This window comes from Palaemon carinicauda, chromosome 23 (genome assembly GCF_036898095.1).
Source record: "Palaemon carinicauda isolate YSFRI2023 chromosome 23, ASM3689809v2, whole genome shotgun sequence".
NCBI lineage: Eukaryota > Metazoa > Arthropoda > Malacostraca > Decapoda > Palaemonidae > Palaemon > Palaemon carinicauda.
The window spans coordinates 89,943,489-89,965,127 of record NC_090747.1 but is presented as its reverse complement, the minus strand read 5'-3'; the positions used below and the strand labels follow the sequence as shown (position 1 = coordinate 89,965,127).

The window sequence follows — 21,639 nt, the reverse complement described above, 5'->3', positions numbered from 1 at the left end:
TCGTAATTTGAAACAGTGACCACATTGATTAACATAATCCAAGTATTTGGATTATTATGACCGGAAAATGTCTTACGTTTTCACTTGGTTTTTCACAAAGTTGAATAACGTCTAGTGTAATTATGATTTTTTAATGATATATAAATTGCCCTGATTAACTAGAAACACAGAAATAAGTATTTCGATTAAAATTGTCTATATTCTTGCATGAATATTTCTGTTTTTTTTTTTTTTTTTTTTTTTTTTTTTTTTTTTTTTTTTTTTTTTTTTTTTTTTTTTTTTTTTTTTAAGGGTCATTGAAAACTTATTGGCAAAATCCCATCTCACCATCGCCACAAAAAGATAGGTGAATGAAACATCTGATTTTATTCCATCGTAAAGTGGTAGAGTTTCACATTTCGTTCCAGTCTGAAGCTTTGGAACTATTCTTTTGTTTCCTTGAAGGAAGAATTTTATTTGGTGTTCATTATTTTCAAATGGTTAAGTCGGATTCATCATAAATCCTTAATTTTATGAAGTGTGAATAAAAGAAACATCAAGTTCTACACTAATTAGACGTACATTTCGTGTATTATAATAATTCTTTACTCATTGTAACCTAATCAAAAGTTGACGTTTTATCTATAAGACCATTAAACCATTTCTTACATTTCACTTAACTTGATAAGTGATTTGAATAAACACATCTTACTTTTAATGATGATTGTATTCAGATTCACCCAAACCTCACACTTGGCAAGGCCCAGAACCCTGATCCGAAAGGCATACAAGTAGAAACCAGTAAGCCCTCTCCTCTCCTTTCCTCGTTATCCTCATCCTTTATTCCAGTCAAATAGATGGAAGCACCATATACATACTGCTGCCGTGGAGCATATCTAAAGCATGGTATTTTTTTTTTTTTTTTTGGTTCTAATCAGTCACTTTTTCTATCATTTATATTCATGGCAAGAATTCTCAGGACTTTGTAATCAGAATCAGTCAAATCCAAGCCCCTTTCTTCTACCACACATATATGCATACAAGTCGGGGATTATCTTTGTTGCATTTTTTATATTAGATTCAATCAATACTCTCTTATTTAAAATCAAGTACATACTTACTTTCTTGTTCTCTTGAAATAGACAGATTTGTAATTCCTAATGCAACGTATTAGTAATAAATCATGATTCTACTTTTACTATACACGTCTACAGGTGTGAAAGCTGAAAGACTCGAAGTAAAGTTTCCATGGATTAAATTTCCCGAAATCTTTTAGATGAATGACTTCAGTGCACATTTATTTGTGCACTATATACGATAACGATGGGTGTTGTTTTAGCCTCTCCTGGTGCCTGAAGTCTTCTGTCCATTGAGTAGCCCATTTGTATGGACACTCGCCTTTTCCTGACGTACATTGTCATGCTTAAATATCTGTATGTAGGTAAACAAGAAGTGGTGCTACCTGATCATATCACGCTTGCCACCACTTATCCACTATTTCCCAAGCACAGGCCTCGATCAATAATCAGTTCGGGGCTGTCATTACCAGAGGAGTACTTAGTGGCCACTCCGTGGATGACACCGGTTTGGTCCCAAGGACTTTTGCAGGTGCGCTGGATAGATCAGGTTCTATCTCTCCTTATCTCTTTCCATTAGATGGATCTGGACTGTTTCTCATTAATCTTACATTGCGTTGGTGTTGTTTGTTTAGCTTTTTATAATTATTTTTTAATCGTAGCTCTGTTCTGTTTATCTCTCAGCCTTTGACTTCCTGATCAGGACACGTTGGACTGTCGGAAGCTGGAATTAAGTTTTGACTCTTCCAGCGCCCCTTTTACTAATTTGTCCACAATGAATTCCAACAAATTGGTCCACAGTGAATTTTACAGAATGATCCACAATGAATACTGAAAACTGGTCCACAATGAAATTTACAAATTGGTTTATAATGAATTTTACAAAGGGGTCCAAAATGAATTTGACAAATTGGTCCACAATGAATTCTACAAATTGGTCCATAGTGTATTTTACAAAATGATCCATAATGAATTTTGAAAACTGGTCCACAATGAATTATACAAATTGGTTTATAATGAATTTGACAAATGGGTCCAAAATGAATTTGACAAATTGGTCCACAATGAATTTTACAAATTTTTCTACAATAAATTTTATAAACGGATCTACAATGAATTTGACAAATTGGTCCACAATGAATTTTACAAATTGTTCTACAATAAATTTTATAAATGGATCTACAATGAATTTGACAAACTGGTCCACATCGAATTTTACAAATGGGTCCACAATGAATCTTACATATTGTTCTACAGTGAAATTTACAAATTTCTGTGGTGAATTTTACTAATGGGTCCAAAATGAATTTTACAAATGGGTCCACCATGAATTTTTCAAATGGGTCCACCATGAATTTTGTCCTCTCGTCTTATTTTTTTTTCACGTCCTATCACTTGGAGATCTCTCTTTGGGTATTAATGTATTCTCCCGATTCTGTTTGCTTATGAATATCCAGGTAAAGGAAGGCTCGCTGATCCTCATTATCTTGCGAGCTCCATCCAGGTGGTTCCACACCTAAGGTGTTTCTCGCCTCTTGGAAGATTGGTAATGGTCCAGGACACCTGTTTCACTTAAGAAAACTTTAAGTATACTTAATTGTCCTGTTTTTCAACTCTCCTCCTCTCCTGCCTTCTTATAAAAAAGTTTCAAAGTTACTGATTTTGGTAATAAAAAGTAGAAGAGATTTTACTTTATGGTGTTGCTTTTAGGGAAAGTTTCAAAATTTCTTTAATCAGATAAGAAACCTCAAAATGTATGAAATAAGACATTCATTTTGAAAATTTCTAAAATCTCTTCGGTCAGATTTCGAAGATGAAAAAAATAGAATTTTGAGAAATTTAAAAGGCTCTAGAAATTTAATTCAGGGAAGTTTGGAAAGTCCATGGAATTATCACAATTCATGACCGTTTTATGAATCAGCCAATCATAAAAATTGAAAAAAAAATAGTTTTTATACTCCGAGGATACTAAATATCCTAAAATTCACTATTGAAATAAGTGTAACTTTAATCATTTGAGACATGAAATATCCGAACTCGATGAAAATTAAAATTTTCGAAACATTACATGTAAAAAATGCAAGAAATTAGGGTTCATCCTAAACCTCGTCGCCTTACGTTATCTTGAAAACTTCATCAATCATGAGACATTTTAGTCCATAATTTCAAATGTTAGGATTTTCTGACGGAAATTAATCTGAAAAAAAAAATCATAAACATTTAGATTAATACAGAGATTGTTAAAGATTTATAGAGCAGAACCCGCATAATCTCATAAACCGAGTTATCTTTTAAGATAAAAAAAACTATTATATCTTCAGTGCGATGTTTGCATAGAGTTCAGAACTGATAGAAAATATAAGTATTGAGGAAACAAATATATGGGACGTAGCTTCGCCACCTGGAAAAGGCAAGCTTATAGAAATCGGAGTAACATACACACACACACACAAAAAGAGGACAAATCCTTTTATAATTTATATGTCAAATATCTGTTTTAATGTTGTTAATGTTTTTAAACTATTTTATTTTAATTTTTCATTACGTATATCGTTTTATTTCCTTATTTCCTTTCCTCACTGGGCTATTTTTCACTGTTGAAGTATAGCATCTTGCTTTTCGAACTAGGTTGTAGCTTAGCCAGTAATAATAATAATAATAATAATAATAATAATAATAATAATTTGTCATATTTAAAATAGGCACTGAACAAAACTATGATTCTTATTAAAACATTTTCTATGCGACGAACCAATCAAGAAACAATTCGATCATGTACTTTCGCTCTTTAAAAAAGATTAAGGGTTTTCCTCTTGAGAGAGAGAGAGAGAGAGAGAGAGAGAGAGGAGAGAGAGAGGAGAGAGAGAGAGAGAGAGAGAGAGATAGCGTAATCTCTTTATCGCCAGGTTATCGAAAACGTCGTCCCAGATTTGAATCTAAGCAATTATAAAACAGAGATGAAGTCGCAACTTATATATACGTAATTAAAATTACGCTTCTCTCTCTCTCTCTCTCTCTCTCTCTCTCTCTCTCTCTCTCTCTCTCTCTCTCTCTCTCTCCGAGTTATTTTGTAGTGTGAAAACATGTGAATTAAGGATGAATCCTCTCTCTCTCTCTCTCTCTCTCTCTCTCTCTCTCTCTCTCTCCTCTCTCTCTCTCTCTCTCTCTGTGTGTGTGTAAGTTTATAATGCTTGATATCTTTGCACTACTGAGGTCAAGGCATTCTTCCGTTAGACAAAGAATGTGGCTAAATAAAAAAAAATCACTTGACAATCTTCTCTCGTTAACAATTCAACCGGTTTTAAAACATTCTAAGGCACAGGATAATAATAAGACACGGACACCAGGTATATCTGTTTGTTATAAGTGATTATATAAGTACATGTATGTCCTTCTCAGACAACAACCTGATGGAAAGAGATATTCCCTTCAGGCTCATTGGGGCTATAAATAACTCGCTGTGTTCAAAATAGACGCGTGCAAATTCATTCATTTTTTCTCTTCCCTCTTGAAGAGGAAGAGTTCGTGTGTAAAAAAATGGATGAAATCTCTCTCTCTCTCTCTCTCTCTCTCTCTCATCTCTCCTCTCTCTCTCTCTCTCTCTCTCTCTCTCTCTAAAGGACAGAATTGGATCATTTCCACACATTGTTTCCTATCTCTGCCTGTCCCTCTCTTCACGCATAACGTTGATATGATTGTATATTCCTTTTTGAAATACCCTTAGCAATTACTTCAGTGCTTTCAATATTTATGATGATGATACGTTTCTCTGATTAACCATTCTTATCATGCTTTCAGTACGTCTGTTGCTTAGTGTAATATTCATCACCATACCTTACCGAACATTTGCATACAGAACAAACATGCTGTAGCGTCTGTTTTATCTACGCTTGCACGTGTACATTGGCGAGGAGTCATTAAGGTACAAAATGGTACGCGAAGGTTGCCAGAATTAGTTAGCGTAGCATAGAATCGGGTTAGATAAGGTCAGAATCGTTGGATCCCACCTACTCGTTTCATAAATCCTAAGATTCTTTTCTCATCCCGTTACGGGGACGTAAGGAAAAAAAAAAACTCGTACTAAAGATAAGTCGTCCTCTCATTTGAATCGGGGATACACCTCGTCCCGTAAGAGCTTTAAATGTTTTGGCAAAGAGGTCATCCTACTGCACACGAACCCACTTACACACTCACTCACTCACTCGCCGGTATCCAGCCAGCATAGCTGTGGGCCCAGGCTGGGCCGCCTGGGACTCACTCGGCCCGGCATTCACAATTTCCATCAGTCTACCAACGTCTTCCATAGCGCTCTGGTCTGTAGTGAACGTTAGGTGACCCTCCCACTGGCGCTCGACTTCCATCCATTCACACACCAGTCGAGAGAACTCGATATTTTTTTACTTAAGCCATACCAATAGACAATTGTTTCGTCATTCGCCCTGGCTTGTGGTCTTCAAGTGATTGTTGTCAGTGTGAGCAAACGTGACAACAATTGACAGCGATTTCAGAAGCGTTTACTGCCAAATCTCTTGGGGTTCGTGATTGCGTCACACGTGGTTGTCGCATGGCACAGGCACCTATTTGCTTACACGCAACGCCCATTTCTTTCGAAAACCTAGAAAACAAAAAGTGATAAAGAACAAGATATTTGAAGACGGGTTTTATTTCCACGTAGTTTCCTAAGTGAACTCTATTGGGTTGTTTCCTAATTGATTGCGCTTGTGTTTTTAGCTTGATAGAAATGACATTTAATGGTGATTTTAAATACTATGAATAGTGACATTGTTGTGGGTAAGCTTGTTGGACAATTAAACACTATTATTTGTGACATTTGATGTCTCATTGTTAATATTATGATATTTTTGTGAATCGCACATGGGTTGAACTCATAGTTTTCGAATTTCGAACAGTCTGTACAACTAAGCTAATGTATTTTGATACAACCCAGGCATTGTGCTGTTGAATATTGATGTTTATTTCTGTTTATGAACTGCTGAAGTGCCCCGTAAGAACAAACTTTAACGAATGTCATTATATGTTTACATTTTATATTTGATCATTCGTTAAGTGTAAACAATGGTGTTGACCAAAGACGTGTTTGGACAATCTTATTTAACCCATTCGAACGACTGTTGGTAAATATGCCAGAATATATGTCAGTACAAATATTTACCTAAAGTTTTCCGCCGACAAATGATCATTTATCAGTTTAATTATCTAACACCTTGGAGTGAAATTGTAATTTTTATGATGTTTTCTATCGGTTCTTCAGTGTTATTCAACATGAACAAGTTCTTGCTAACTGACAGTTTTGTCAACTTGGATTTTATGGTATAAATTGTGGGTATTAATCCACCAGTGTTATGTGTGTGTGTAGTTTATGAATGGAGAGTGACCGGATGTGCCATACATGTGCGGATATGAATATTCATCTGTAATTTTATTTGTTCTTATTTATCTTGTTTTGATTTTTTTTAAACAAATACCGACACTAACTGGACATGTCAGCTTTTTGTTTATTCAGTCTTTTGCTAATTAGTGATTGTTATTGGCGTCTATAGTGACTTTGATATCAGATGCTTAAGGAGGAATCTCTCTCTCTCTCTCTCTCTCTCTCTCTCTCTCTCTCTCTCTCTAAAATTACGCGTAACCACGAGTCTGAAAGGCATTATCATCCACCGAACCTAATTACTGTTCTAAAGTCGAGTCTCTGCAACGACAGAAGAATGCAATTCGCAGTGACCTTGAAATATATGCATGAAATCTTTCCTACGCCAGTCCTCCGCTTCCTAATAACCAGCTCAGACCCTGACACGCCCCCCTCTCCACCTTTTTTGTTTTCCTTAAATGTATTAGCTTTAAAGGTTTAATACTAGGTTGCAATGCCTGGGCGCTCTTTATTCATCCATTTAATTTACGCCCCGTTGATAGGATGAGAGGTCGGGTAGGGAGAGACTACCACCCCCTCATAATCATAGCCACCCACACCCCTCCCATAGCCGCCCACGCCCATCCACCTTCCCCCTCCTACCTCAGTGATTGAAAAGGTGTGTAGTAACTAATTTAATGCATATCAGGGAAGTGGGAAACTGTAATAATTAACACTGTGCTTCTTACATTCAAATTTATTTTTAAAAATCTTTCCCTAATTTTTTTCCGTCACCTTTACCTTACGTCAAACAGCTCCATTGCCTGGCTAATTGCTATCCACGTCTAAAACGACCACACTCTTCGCAAAGCAGTTTTGAAATACTGGGCTCACGGAATGGTTGCGTTTTTATTTTAACTTTTTTTCAGTTTTCACTCCTTGCCATCTTTCTTCTCTCACTTACCTTCCGTGATAAATCTTTCTAAGGAGAAAATGAGAACCCGGCCTCGTACGTAATCTTGGGGGTTCTCAATAGTAATGCAACAAAGCGAGGTGATGCCTGATAATTTACATGGAAATGAACTCGTTTTAATTTTGAGCGCTCTCTCTCTCTCTCTCTCTCTCTCTCTCTCTCTCTCTCTCTCTAAGGGGAGGTGGAGATGAAAGGGAAGGAATCAAATTAAGGGTGGGGCTCATCACATACATACATACATACATACGCACACTCATGCATAGACTCTTTCTTACTCTAATACATATATACACACGCACATACCTCTGATCTCATCCGCCGCAAAGCTTTGTTGTAGAAGAGAGTGAAAACGACGTGGCTGTGACTGGAGGGAAAAAAGTTGCCTTGCCCCTCATACTACTGCTCTCTCTCTCTCTCTCTCTCTCTCTCTCTCTCTCCTTCCTAATGCACCTCCAGCATTAGCACATTCCCCTCCTACAACCACGTCAGGTGTAGCCCAGTCTCTCTCTCTCTCTCTCTCTCTCTCTCTCTCTCTCAAAATCATCATCAATATATCCTCCTCCTGAAAGAATTGTAGGTCACTTTCCCTAAGGAATTTTCATATTTATTTAAGCGTTTGACCCTCATATATTATATATATATATATATGTATATATATATATATATATATATAATTTGGATTCCCAAATAATTGAACGCGATGGAATTTCATTTGTTGTGCGTCAAACAGGTATTTATGGATTTTCCTCTCTCTCTCTCTCTCTCTCTCTCTCTCTCTCTCTCCTCTCTCTCTCTCTCTCTCTCTCTCTCTCCTCTCTCTCTCTCTCTCTCTTTCTCAGGATGTTGGGCTTTGTCATGCATATTTTGATTTAATATTAGTTTTCAGTTATCAATATAAGAGAGAGAGAGATATATTACCGAGGTAAATCCATAAAATATTTTTTGTCGTACAACAAATGGAATTCCATCGTATCTATCTATATGGGGACCTAAGTGTGTTGTATACACATACATACACGCATATATATATATATATATATACACATGAGTGTGGACGTATGCATACGTGCATATATATATATATATATATATGTGTGTGTGTGTATAATATTATATATATATAAATATATATATATAAATATATATATATGTGTATATATATATATGTGTGTATAAATATATATATATATGTGTATAAATATATATATATATATATATATAAATTATATATATATATATATATATATGTATTTGTGTGTGTATGTATGCATGTATATATATGTATATATATGTGTATGTGTATATATACATGAGATTTGTATGAGTTTTTGTAATTAATTCCATTTCTACGCAACATCAGATATACACATATTGCATTTCACGTTAGAAGCCGCGAATATATAGGCGAGCTCCACAGATGCGTTTTGTGTACATGAAACCTATTAGGGGAAATGGTTAATTATTTTCTCTGGCACGTGTGTATATGTAAGCAAACACGTTCCACTAATGGCATCGTATATTAGTGAATGAAAATTTCAGTTCGATATTCGTGTATCGTAAAACTCATGTTATGGTTCAGCTCCTTCACCTCTTGGGCTAAGCGGGTCTTTCTAATCGGGCGGTGTTTGGTCTGCGTTCCAGAAGTGGTTGTTTTTATTGCGATATCTTTTTTTCCCAATTTGATGATCAAAGCATATTAGTGACGTCAGTCTAAAGATATGTGGACACGTACACAAGATTTTCTGGGAACCGGAAGTTCAACACTGTATATATATATATATAATATATATATATAATATTTTCTGTCACGACGAGCGACATTGCCCAAACATATAAGTACTTGGTCTCTCCGTGTCCCTTTGGTAGGGGGGAAGAGGGAGTAGTCGTGTTGTAGTTGAGAAAGGGGTAAAAGTATAAATGTTGAATCTGATTAGGTGTGTGCATATTTATCTAAATGTTTAGCCGTCATTTATGACGACGGGTTACTTATACACACACACACACACATATATATATATATATATATATATGAGAGGGAGAGAGTTAACACATTACATATATATACCTAAGGCCCTCACACGTTCCGTTTACGATTTTAAACCCATATGAAATTGCCCAGTTCAACACTCATGAACATTAGGAGAGCATTGCCGATCCACCTGTAAAGTAAAAACAACCATTTAAAGTTGCCTTTTTTTCCGTTTCTCTCCTTTTTCGTACCGCGAAATCGAAATTACAAGATCTGTGACGAAATTCTCTTTCGAAAGTCCTGGTTTGCCAAAACGAATCGGAAGGCGTTTTGGGTTTAGGCTGCCTGCCACCTCACGCACGCCGACTCCTTAGTTGTTGTTTTCCTATTTGGGTATTTTAGTGAATGATTAGATAAATTTTTTATTAAGGTATTTATTTTCTTGCTAAATAGCCTCCTGGCTAGTACAGTGGTAACGTGTTTATCTAGCATTCGCATGGCACCAGATCCCCAACTGTTCTACGCATTACAAAATCAATGAGGCGGATAAACAACATTGGTGACAGCACATTCCCTTGGAGTACTCCACTGTTCACTGGAAATTCATTTGATAGGATTCCACTAACATTAAGCTGTTTACTTGGGAGGCCACTGCTGTAGTTGGGCACTACCTTTGGGTGGTTGGGCTTGCCTGGCTGATGTTCTGGTGAGCATCTATTCTGATGGAACTGGAACCGAAACAGACCCCTTTAACCTTTATTATAGCAGTAATTTTTTTCTTTTTTTTTAAGAATTATTTTATTAGCTTTGGCCGTGTTACAGTTCTAACACACACTCTCGTTTTCTTATATATATATATATATATATATATAGTGTGTGTGTGTTTGCTTTGATTTTTGTTCTGGAAGTTACTGCATGTATTAATTTGAGGTTTTTTTCTATTTCCTCTTCTGTTATAATTTGTTTGCCTTTTTATCATATGATTTATGCTTTTTTCTCAAACTATAATCTAAATCGTATAAATATGTTTGTATTATCAACTTATATTTGCTTTTCTATAATAACGTTATTGTCGTTATAATTGTTCCATTCTTATGCTTTACGAACACGATGTTTTTTCTCGACTGTTTCCTTTTTTACATAATTAATTTAGCTTTTAATTCTTCTGTTCGCTTCATGAATTATTTTCGTTTCCTCATAGCGCAACTCCACTAACTCTAGAGGTAGACCTTGCTGCCTTTAAGTTGCAAGGGCCCGTATCTCGTAGCAAAGATTCTAGAGGTACTTACCACCTGTTGTATCCATAACTGCCAGACTCCAGATAAGTACGGTTAATTCTCACCATGGGTCAGTTTGGGGGGGGGGGGGGGGGGGGGGAGGGGGGATTATATCCTGACCTCAGATGTGTTACCTAATCCCCCTTCCACCCTCCGATGACCTTTGGCACATATTCGCTCACCAGGGATATACGCATAACGAAGTTCAGGTTGTTTTAATTGCATAAGCCCTTCTTGCCGTGTCTGCATTACTGAACTTGGTTACCGATAGGCTAGCTTCTCTCTCTCTCTCTCTCTCTCTCTCTCTCTCTCCTTCCTACCAATATATATATATATATATATATACATATATATATATACATATACATATATATAGGTATGTATATATATATATATATATATAAAAGGACACACATACACCCCATACACCCACACATTTTACTTCTGTAGTCTAGCTCACCTCGACGCAAACACTCGCATACACACACCAACTGTATATGGGCTGTGTGTGTGTGTTATTATACATGGCCAGTCACCATTGGTACCTGTGTTACCTTAAAGAATTTTAATTCGCAGAAAGTTGTTCGTAACACGATATGAAGCCATCCATGCATCGAATGTTATAAAAACCCCCGACTGAATTAAGTGCCGACGTAACAAGTTCTCCATTTTTTGCGATGAAGATTCGAACGTTGTCCGGCTTTCTTTTTGGATTTTTATGAGGGGTTAATTTGAATGGATTTTCCGTATAGATTGATTTCTATGGGATTTGTAAAGAGCTTTTATGTACTCACTAGTGTACGCGAACCGTCAAAATGACGTCTAAATATTTAGATACTCGCGTATTCAACCCTTCTCATCACTCCCCTGGTTCCTAACTACAATCCGCTGGTTTGGCAATATTTCGGAGAGTGTGGTTCCGAGTTTACCTCTCGGGGTACCTCGCCAAACCCTCATGAGCGTGACAGGAAAGAAACACAAGTACACACACACATATATATATATATCTATACGTATATATATATATATATATTATATATATATATATATATATATATAGTCAGACACTTGCTCTTTATCATATACAGGAAATTTGACAGCTATCCGAATATACCAGAAAGTTATTGCGAGTGTATATTTCTTACCCAGTGCACTTACGTAATCCAAAATCTCCTTCGTCATAATAGAGTTTAGTGTTGCTCAGCTTTACTGAAATTTGCAAAAAAAAAAAAAAGAATTGTTTGGTTCCTTCGCTTTATTAAGACCTCAGCGAATTTGTTTTGCAAGAGTTATGCGGATATGTCAACATGTTGCGAATATGCAGTTATCGCTCATCTGATATGCCAGCATTATGCAAATTCACATCGGTCGGATTTGTTAAAATCAATGGAATCTGTTGCCTTCTATTATTCAAACTTTCGGAAAATCCAGTTATATTTTTCCGATGATCATCAACAAGCATTAATTAACTTTAGCTTATGTAATTGTATACAGCAGTTAAGTCAAACAAGCTTGTTGAAACTAGAGTCGTGGGAGTTGGGGACAAGATGTGATCAGAGCAAGTGTTGCAGATTATAAGATAAGATTTGTCTATTTTGATATTTATTATTCTCGAAGAGAAGGAATCGGATGACATTTACGTTTCCGATAAAAGAGCAGTACAATTGTGCTATAGTTGGAATTTCAGTGTTAGCTTCCTCTTAGCAGATTTGAAATAGGGTGATTAATGCTTTGCCAACTAAGTGCATGAGGTTGGTGATAAATAATTGACTGGTGATAACCTACTTTTGTTAATTTATTCATTGTTACTGATAATAAGACACTTTAATACGTCACACTGGGAGGTAACTGGCCTTTTCTGGAATCTGTATACAACGATAGAGAACTTGTAGCAGTAATTAACTTTTGATACTGAATTAGTTTTGTAATAGCGAATAACTTTGCAGCATTTAATAGGGCTCACTGTATATGCACACAGTAAGATCAGCGCATTATTTTTTTATCGGCTTGATAAAATTGTATTAAGGACTTAAGTCGTTCGAACAATGTTGAAGAAAATCTAACTATAACCTTTGACCTTATTGGCCAGTGGTTGAATTTCTAGAAGAATATATAGGTTATACAAGGGCAGGGTAATTCTGAAGCAGTTATTGCTCTTTAATCAACATTCCAGGAACAATCAACTTAACTGTAAGTCCTACAGGTTAAAAAAAAACCGGGAAAGTTCGTCTAGTAGGAAGGAGTCTTGCAGCTGCATGTCAAATTGCTGCTTAGCAAGTTTTTTTGTGTACTAAATACTTGAAAGCAATCGCCTTTCCCCTGACAGTTTATCAACAAGTAATCTTTAAATCTCTCTCTCTCTCTCTCTCTCTCTCTCTCTCTCTCTCTGCCGTAACCTGTTATGAATTCACTGGTCTAACAATTGTTTAATACCGTTTCAAAACCTATTTTGTTGTTATATCTACAGGGAGGATTTTGTTTTTGGAAATAAATTGTTTTGTATTTATTATAATTCATAGGATAAGTTTATATCATTAAAGGAAAGAATTGGTCACTTTTGCACGAATTATGAGTGTCTTGTTATCAAATTGCAGTATTTTGCAAGAGTTACATTTATGGTTGATTACCCAAAACGTCCTATGTTCCGCAGGTTGAAATTAAAAACACGAGAAGTAATAGGACATTTCCTTTTTTGAAATCTGTCTTTTATTTCAAATTAAAGGATTATCCCTTTTCATAAAGATAAATTTGCATTATTACTTAGGCTGCCCTGGAAAAGTCATGTCCATTTTGGTCGCTAAAGAGTTAAACAATCTCTCTCTCTCTCTCTCTCTCTCTCTCTCTCTCTCTCTCTCTCTCAAAGGTCATTCAACTCCTCCAAGAATAACATCAATGATCTTAGTAAGAAATAACTAACAATTCGAAAGCGTAATCAGTAAAGCTGGAAGCTGATAAGGCGCCCATGTTTATAGTTTGGGAAAAGACAAGTGACCCGAAAACTGGTTTGAAAGACACATTCTTCGTGAGGGTTTTAAGAGTTCGAAGACTCTCTTTATTAGCATATTTTGTTGTTTGTAAGGCTGTCGGCCTTCCGTGCAATTGTTTGATTTTGTAGTGATGTTCTTATGCTCTTTCATCATCGAGGAAGAAATAGGTTTATTGTCAAGTGTGATGGAGTTTGACTGATTAGTCGATTAACATCCTTCTTATCTTGGTTTTTTTTTTCTGGTCGTCTATTTGTTTATATAAATTAGTATATTTATTGATGTAATATTTTTATTTGTATATTACTTAATTTATTCGCACATTATTTTTTTCTTTATTCTCATTGGCCAAAGGGTGAAGCTCGCTGTGTGTATGTTGAGTTGCCTGGTGTATGCATGTATGAAGTTATATATATATATATATGATTGGTGATGTATGTGGATTTAGTTATGAATGAATAGAAGAAGGTTATATATATATATATATATATATAAGTTAACTATTAAACATAATTGGATTAGTTAGTCACCTTTGTTCGTCATGAACTGATAATCTATAATCACTGTTGGCAGATAAGTGGTAAGTCAAACACTATGATTAAGAACGCTTGTGATATTTTATTTTCGTACAGATTAATTTATAGTCCCATCATTTCACAGTTTAACAATTTGAAAACTCAAAGACACAGAGAAAAGAAAAAAAACTCAAGAGTGCAAAGAAAATAAAGTGAACTATTTGGTCTAAGTTGACCTGACCTGACGCCAAATGGAAACGAAGTAGTTGATTAGAACTGGAAGACCAATGCGTGTCCTGTCGCGGAAGAGAATGACATCTCTCCCTGGAACGAAGATGTTACTGTAGGAGACACGACCTGGAATATCTCGTGATAATTGCAGCCATCACGTTGATGAGAGTCCTGGAAAAAGAGGCTCCCTTTTTCTCCTCCTCCTCCTCCCTCTCCAAGTCCTCGTCTCTAGTTCCAGCCTTTCCAGGAATTCCAGCTTCTGTGTTTGTTGACATCCATTCCTGTCGGTGGGAGTTGCAGTAGGCGAGTCCAGGTGTGCCTCCCTCCCCCCCTCCCCTTCCTCCCTCCTCCCCTTCCTCCCTCCGGGTCATTTGACACCGACGCTACCCAAGATGCCAGCGTACATTGTCAAAATTCGGAAGCGGGAGGACATCAGTTGCGTCCCGGGCATTCAGAAGAAACGGCACCACCGTCTACAAAATCCGTCTCAACAACAACAATAACAATATCAATGTCAACAACAACAACAACAATGACGTTAATAAGAGTAACGGTGTTATTCCAATCGCGACTGTTAACAACAGGACCAGTACGTTCACAACTGGGGGCGCCAGCCCCACGGTGCTCGGGAACCTCACAAACAGAACAGCTTTGTCCACTGGTAACAACCAGACCGTGACCCTCATTAACCAATCGTACCAATGTAAATAATAACTTAGGTAATAGTAATATAATTAATAGTAACGTTGTTAGTAGTAATGTCATTCATTCCGATGCGCGTAGTGATAGTCCCGGTGTCGATGACAGTGTTGTTGATCTGCGTGATAGTTTGAGGCCCTTGGGGTACACGCTGGAGAAGAGGACCGTCAGGTTGGAAGACGTCGCCGGCAGAAGGAAGCTGTGCTCCTTCATCGGCAGGACCTCCGCCAGTAAGGTAAGACTGGAGTGCCTCAGGATGTCTCCTTGTGGGTGTTAGAAGTCTCGTGTTGTCTTTTATGTTGTTTTGACTGATATTCTGTTGTTTTTTTCTGTCGTGAATACCAGTTTTGTCATGTTTGTTTTTTGTCAGTTCTGTGTTTTATTTTCAAAGTGTTTTTAGTGTCCATTTATAGTCTCTAGTTTTTATTCTACTTATGGAATTTTTATATTTTTAGTGATTTTAGCGTTGAAAGAATCGTTACACACCATATCTTAATGAATGTTATCTATTAAAAACAAGATAATTGAAATAATTTACATAAATCATTCTCTCTCTCTCTCTCTCTCTCTCTCTCTCTCTCTCTCTCTCTCTCTCTCTCTTTTATTTGTAGTCTCATCTGTGGAAAAGACGTCAGCCAAAAATTGTCTTTACAACAATGACAGTTATTGCAGTGGATTATTCTTGTACTGAACATGATGATTGTTACAGGATTGGATTAGGAACGGATGTGTTTTATATTATTACTTGTTGTTATTTGTCTGTATATGTGGTTTCATTGTACCCTCAATTATACATGCGCTCTCTCTCTCCTCTCTCTCTCTCTCTCTATATATATATATATATATGTGTATATATATATATATAATATATGTATATATATATATATGTGTGTGTGTGTGTGTATATATATATATGTATATATATGATATATATATATATATGTGTGTGTGTATATGTATATATATATATATATATATATGTATTATATGTATATGCGTATATGTATATATATATATGTATATATGTGTATAATGTATATATGTGTATATGTATATATATATATATATATGTATGTGTATATATATGTATATGTGTATATATATATATATATAATAATAATAATAATAATAATAATAATAATAATAATAATAGTTTTGCTTTTGCCCCGACCTCTTAGGATTATTTTCATTTCTCTAATGAGGGCTGAAAATCACTTCGACTTTTTTTTTTTTTTTTTTTTTTTTAGAAAATTGTACATTCAGGTGGGGAAATAATCGTGGAGAAAAGCACAAAAGCAAATCAACTGTCCCTTGCAAGGCCGTACATCTTATCAAGCATCCTCCCCTCCCCTACCCTTCCCTTCCCATCTGGTAATACCAGTTATCACTGGTAGTGACACAGGATACTAATCGTCAGTTGTAATCACATCTCTGTGAATCTGCATCGTTGCTAAATCCCTAGGGACGTGTGTATATTCACTTGCATGTTTTTTGCATGAATGTAAATCCTGCATGTTTGCTGGGCACGTGGATTGTGTTTAGTACTGTTAATTATCTTTTAATGCTGATTTAAACATTAATGCATTATTCATTAAAAGTAAATAAAAATGTAATTTTTGTTTTGGCAATGATGTAAGCATGTATTTACCTCTTGCATCAAACCTTCAATTGGATAATTAGTTGAGTACTCATGTAGGCGGCTAATTTAATTAGTGAGTTATTGAATTATTATGTTTATGCGGCTGTTGGACTTTGAAATGACTGTCGAACGTAAGTTGATTATTACGCCAAAATATACATTTATCTCTTCATATGTCATCCGAATAAGGTATCGTATTTAAATGGGTTCAGAATTACTTCATAAACTTTTCATATAGATAAACTTGACTATGATCGTTTGGATTTCATCAAAATTTTATCTAACTAGACTGCGTTTAAATCAAGATATTAAAAGAATCATCCAAATATGGAGTACTGATTCATTTGTATAGGACATTACCCATTAGAATAACCGAATGATTAGCATATGGGTACACTCATTACTTGAATCCAAACTATGTACACTCATTACCACATGTGCAGTAACCCACATAACAGACAGGACGTTAAGCCTAAGCTGTCAGACTTTGTCCCACCCATCATCGACGTAGCGTAGCCCACTAGACTTTGGCGTAGGCTACTGCTTGACCTAGAGTAAACTTTACCTCGGGGCAGCTTACTTTACTTCACTTTACTTTGAGGGTATTTTCTTGGTCCCTGCCATACATGGTAAAGCCCCTACAGGAGCCACAAGATTGTCGTATACGTCCTTTTAAGTATTTAAGGAAACCTACAGCTTGCATTGATTGTCAAATTCACGTTATCGTAGAACTTCGAAAACAAGAAGTCTTCAATTTCTTGAAGAAAAAAAAAATATATATTATCAGTTCTGATGTCAAGTGGGAGCTTGTTGTATAATCTTGCGCATATCTTAAGATGTATTCTACCTTTAGTAGGCAGCCAGCGTAGTTCGATCAGTACACAGGATGCCAGATAACTCACAATCAATCAATGAGTACAGGGCTAATCTTTTCTCGGGGTGGAACATCCTTCATTAATCTGACTCCTCTGTTTATTAAGCTTTGTAACTTCTTAAGTTGAACTTACTGTTTATTAAGCTTTGTAACTTCTTAAGCTGTACTTAGAGTAAGTTATGATAGATAGCTACATTAATAATTTCTGATCATAGACCAGTTAATCATATGTTTCCATACAGAATATTCATCACAATATATATTTATAAAATCGGTATTTCTCATATGATATCCGGGATTCGTATTACATTGTGTATTTGAACACAGAGACAAATAGGTCCTTTAGCAAACCTTGAAGAAGTACTCAAGTAGATGTCTATCCAAATTGTTACTAATATTTATTTATATGAAAGTTTTTTCCAATTGTTTTTCTTTCCCAACAACATTAACTAATTTTCTATCCTTATTTAGTTTTAATCATTTAAATGCCATCCTTTCCTTAACACTAGTAAGAACTTGGTTTAAGTTTTCATGCCTATCAACGATTTCATTATAGGAGAAGAAAGATTGTGAAACATCCGCAAATATCTTGAACTTTACTTCATGTATCTGTAATTCTTTTGATAGACAACCAGTATAAATACAAAATAAGATAAGACCCAGTACTCTTCCTTGGGGGCACCGCTCTTCGTAATGGTTCTTATGATGAAAGAGTTTCCAATTCGTTCACAATAGTTTCTGTCAACCAATTAATCTTGTAGATATTAAAAAAAACTTCAATATCAATGCCATTGGATCCTAAATCATTTGGTAGTGTATCATGCAAAATTTGTCCAGAGCATCACTAAGATCAACTAAAATGAGGATGCCACATTTGTCCTTATTTATCATTTCTAGAAGATCCTTTACAACTGAGGACACAACTGTCTCAGTGGAATATAATTGTCCATAAGTTGACTGGTAATACTTCAATTCTTCCCAAATGACTTAACTAGTAGTTAGAGAATTACGAAATAGGTCTGTGTGAGCTCAAATTCTGGCTATCGAGAACACCTTTCGGAAATGATGTAACTAATGTATAGCCACCTCTATATGATTTATGATATTTTCACTCGCTAATACTATATAGTACTTATTATTTTTAAGATTATCCGTAAGATTGAAAGCTTTCTTTATCGTTTTATTTCAGATATTGGCATTTTGTTTTCTTTGGCCCCTTAATAATCTTGATAACATCGTATTTGATACATTGTTAAATCTCTTAATCTTATTCGTGCGTATGGTTCTGCACCAGTCTCCCTCGGAAAATATACATACTATCCAATTATATTTTATATTTTGATTTTTAATTCTAAAAAAAAAAAAAATAACAGCTATTCCTTTGTGACTAAAATCATCTGGGAGCTTTTTTCATTCAAATTGCCTATTAGACCATGTAATAGATTATAAAACTTATTTAAGTCTGTTGCTGCTTCCCGGATTTTTATTTTATATTCGGTTTTCTTTATCCTGAATAAGTTGTTATATCAGCACTTTACTATTTTGTATTCCCGTCATGTACATTCAGTTTTTCATTCGCAGTTCCCGTATTAATCCGTATTCATCTTGTATCCTTATACTAAGGCACCCCCCTCCCCTTCCCTTTATTTTAAACTAAACCCCCTTCCCTCTTACTAGTTTCTCCCAAACGTACCTCTCTCTCTCTCTCTCTCTCTCTCTCTCTCTCTCTGCCATACTAATTAAGGCCACTCCTCAAGTATCTCTTCTACGTCCATTGGGACATGGACTGGAAGTCTTGGCTCTGGAATCTCCCATTCTGAAAAATAATTGAGGGTGATGGGGTGTTGCTAAGGGAGCAAAGACTCGTGTTACCCAAGGATCTGTTATGCCAACAAAAAAAACGAGTGACTTGTAAAAACGAATTTTTTAAAACCATGCCGTATCTCCTTGAAGAGGTAGATAGTAGACACCACTACTTCAATATATTAATACTTGGACCTCCCGGATCGTGTAGAGGTTAAAACGCTTCCATAACATTAGCTCCTTAACACCCATACAAATTGTTTAATTAACAGCAGTCATAGAAGTAAACGCATTACATTAAACTAACTAAAGTGTAAATAGGAGTTTTTTTAAAGGGTGTTTAAACTGCCTTTGTCAATTAATTGAGAGAAACGAAAACTAAAGGAACGTAATTCCGAAAGATGGTATATTATTGATGAACATTTTGCAGAGATACAAATGAATATTTAAAACGCTCTTATTTTCTGATTTCCTAAAGGATTTAATTTTGCATAATTTGGTCGGAATGCTTTAACATATTTTTTTTCTCTTTTAATGTGTTAAAGGAATTCGGTCACACACACACACACATATATATATATATATATATATTATATATATATATATATATATATTATATATTTGTATATATATATGTGTGTGTATATATAAATATGTATGTATGTGTATGTGTATATATGTATATATATATATATATATATGTATATAAATATGCATATAAATATGTATGTATATATATATATATATATTTATATATATATAATATATATATATATATTATATAATATATATATATATATATATGTGTGTGTGTATAAATACTGTATATATATATATATATATATGTGTGTATATATATATATGTATATATATACTATACATATATATATATATATGTATATATACTGTATATATATGGATATATACTATATATATATATATAGATGTATATATATATATATATATATAGATATAGATGTGTATATATATATAGATGTGTATATATATATATATATATAGATGTGTATATATATATATATATAGATGTATATATATATAGATGTGTATATATATATATAGATGTATATATATATATATAGATGTATATATATATATATATAGATGTATATATATATATATATAGATGTATATATATATATATATATAGATGTATATATATATAGATGTATATATATATATATATATATTCTTGTCACTTAATAAACTTTCAACCAACTAAACAAGTAACCACAAGCACATCACTTATTGTAGATATGGCGAGCTTTTCATACGGAGAACGAATTAATGACGTCACTAATATCTTCTCATAAATGCCATTCGGGAAATGACGGATTGGTGTGTTTTCGTAGATATCTCGATTGTTATCATAGTTGTTTACGTCGTATCTTATCAATCGACCACAATTATCTCCCGTGGATATAGTAATTTCGTCCCGTAGCCCGATTTGTAAAGAAGGTTGCGTGATATTTTAATTTTTTTGGGCCGAGATGTTTGTCTCAAGTTAACGTGGGTTTTTGAACGTTAGTGATCAAGAGCTTGATTTTTTATATAATAAAATTATATTGATTAGCTGACAAATACTTATAGGTATACTTGTAATTTGAGGAATAAGCCTTTGCAACGGCTCCTCTATTCTTTTGTCACTTGATGTCGTATTTTATTATTTTTTCTTATTTTTCACTAGTTTGATTAAAGTTGCTGGCTGATTTTTTAGCGTAGAATTTGCTAACCAGGTGAATTATTGAATAGGAATTATCCAAACAGGAGATTTAAGGCTTTCAAGAAGAAACTTAAGACACTCTCGTTTACTAAGTGTTACGATAATGTGGAATACGCTGTGTAATATTCTAAATACCTAAGACTGTATACGACAAATAGATCTTTTACGTCCTGTAGGCAGTTTTTGATAGGTCCATGAAAACGGCCGTTAAAGTAAAGTAAAAGATTTATTCATAAAATTTTCTGCGAGAGTAAATTAAACAATTTACGATAATGTTAAACTGGGTTTTTTTTTTTTTTTTTTTTTTTTTTTTTGCAAAGAAAAAATAATACACATAAACATAAAATAAACATTCTACGATAATGTTAAAGTTATAACTTGATTTGTTTTTCGTCGATCTTGCAAAGAAAAAATGATAATGATGGTATTATGAGAATTATTGCTATTTTTTACTGAGAATAAACTCCAGTCAAAGCACCGACACGTAAAAAGACAGCGAAATAAAACGAAC

The 21,639-nt window shown here is 34.7% G+C and overlaps 1 protein-coding gene across 1 annotated transcript in view; it reads left to right on the top strand.

The window, feature by feature from the left end:
* Window positions 1-5,231: 5,231 nt before the first annotated feature.
* Window positions 5,232-21,639, top strand: part of Mitf (transcription factor Mitf) — a 63,216-nt gene continuing 46,808 nt past the window's right edge. The window contains 4 exon segments of the mRNA XM_068347155.1: window positions 5,232-5,368; window positions 14,287-14,830; window positions 14,832-14,995; window positions 15,126-15,306. Of these exon segments, the coding sequence (XP_068203256.1) occupies window positions 14,765-14,830; window positions 14,832-14,995; window positions 15,126-15,306 (411 nt within the window). The 5' untranslated portion in view covers window positions 5,232-5,368; window positions 14,287-14,764.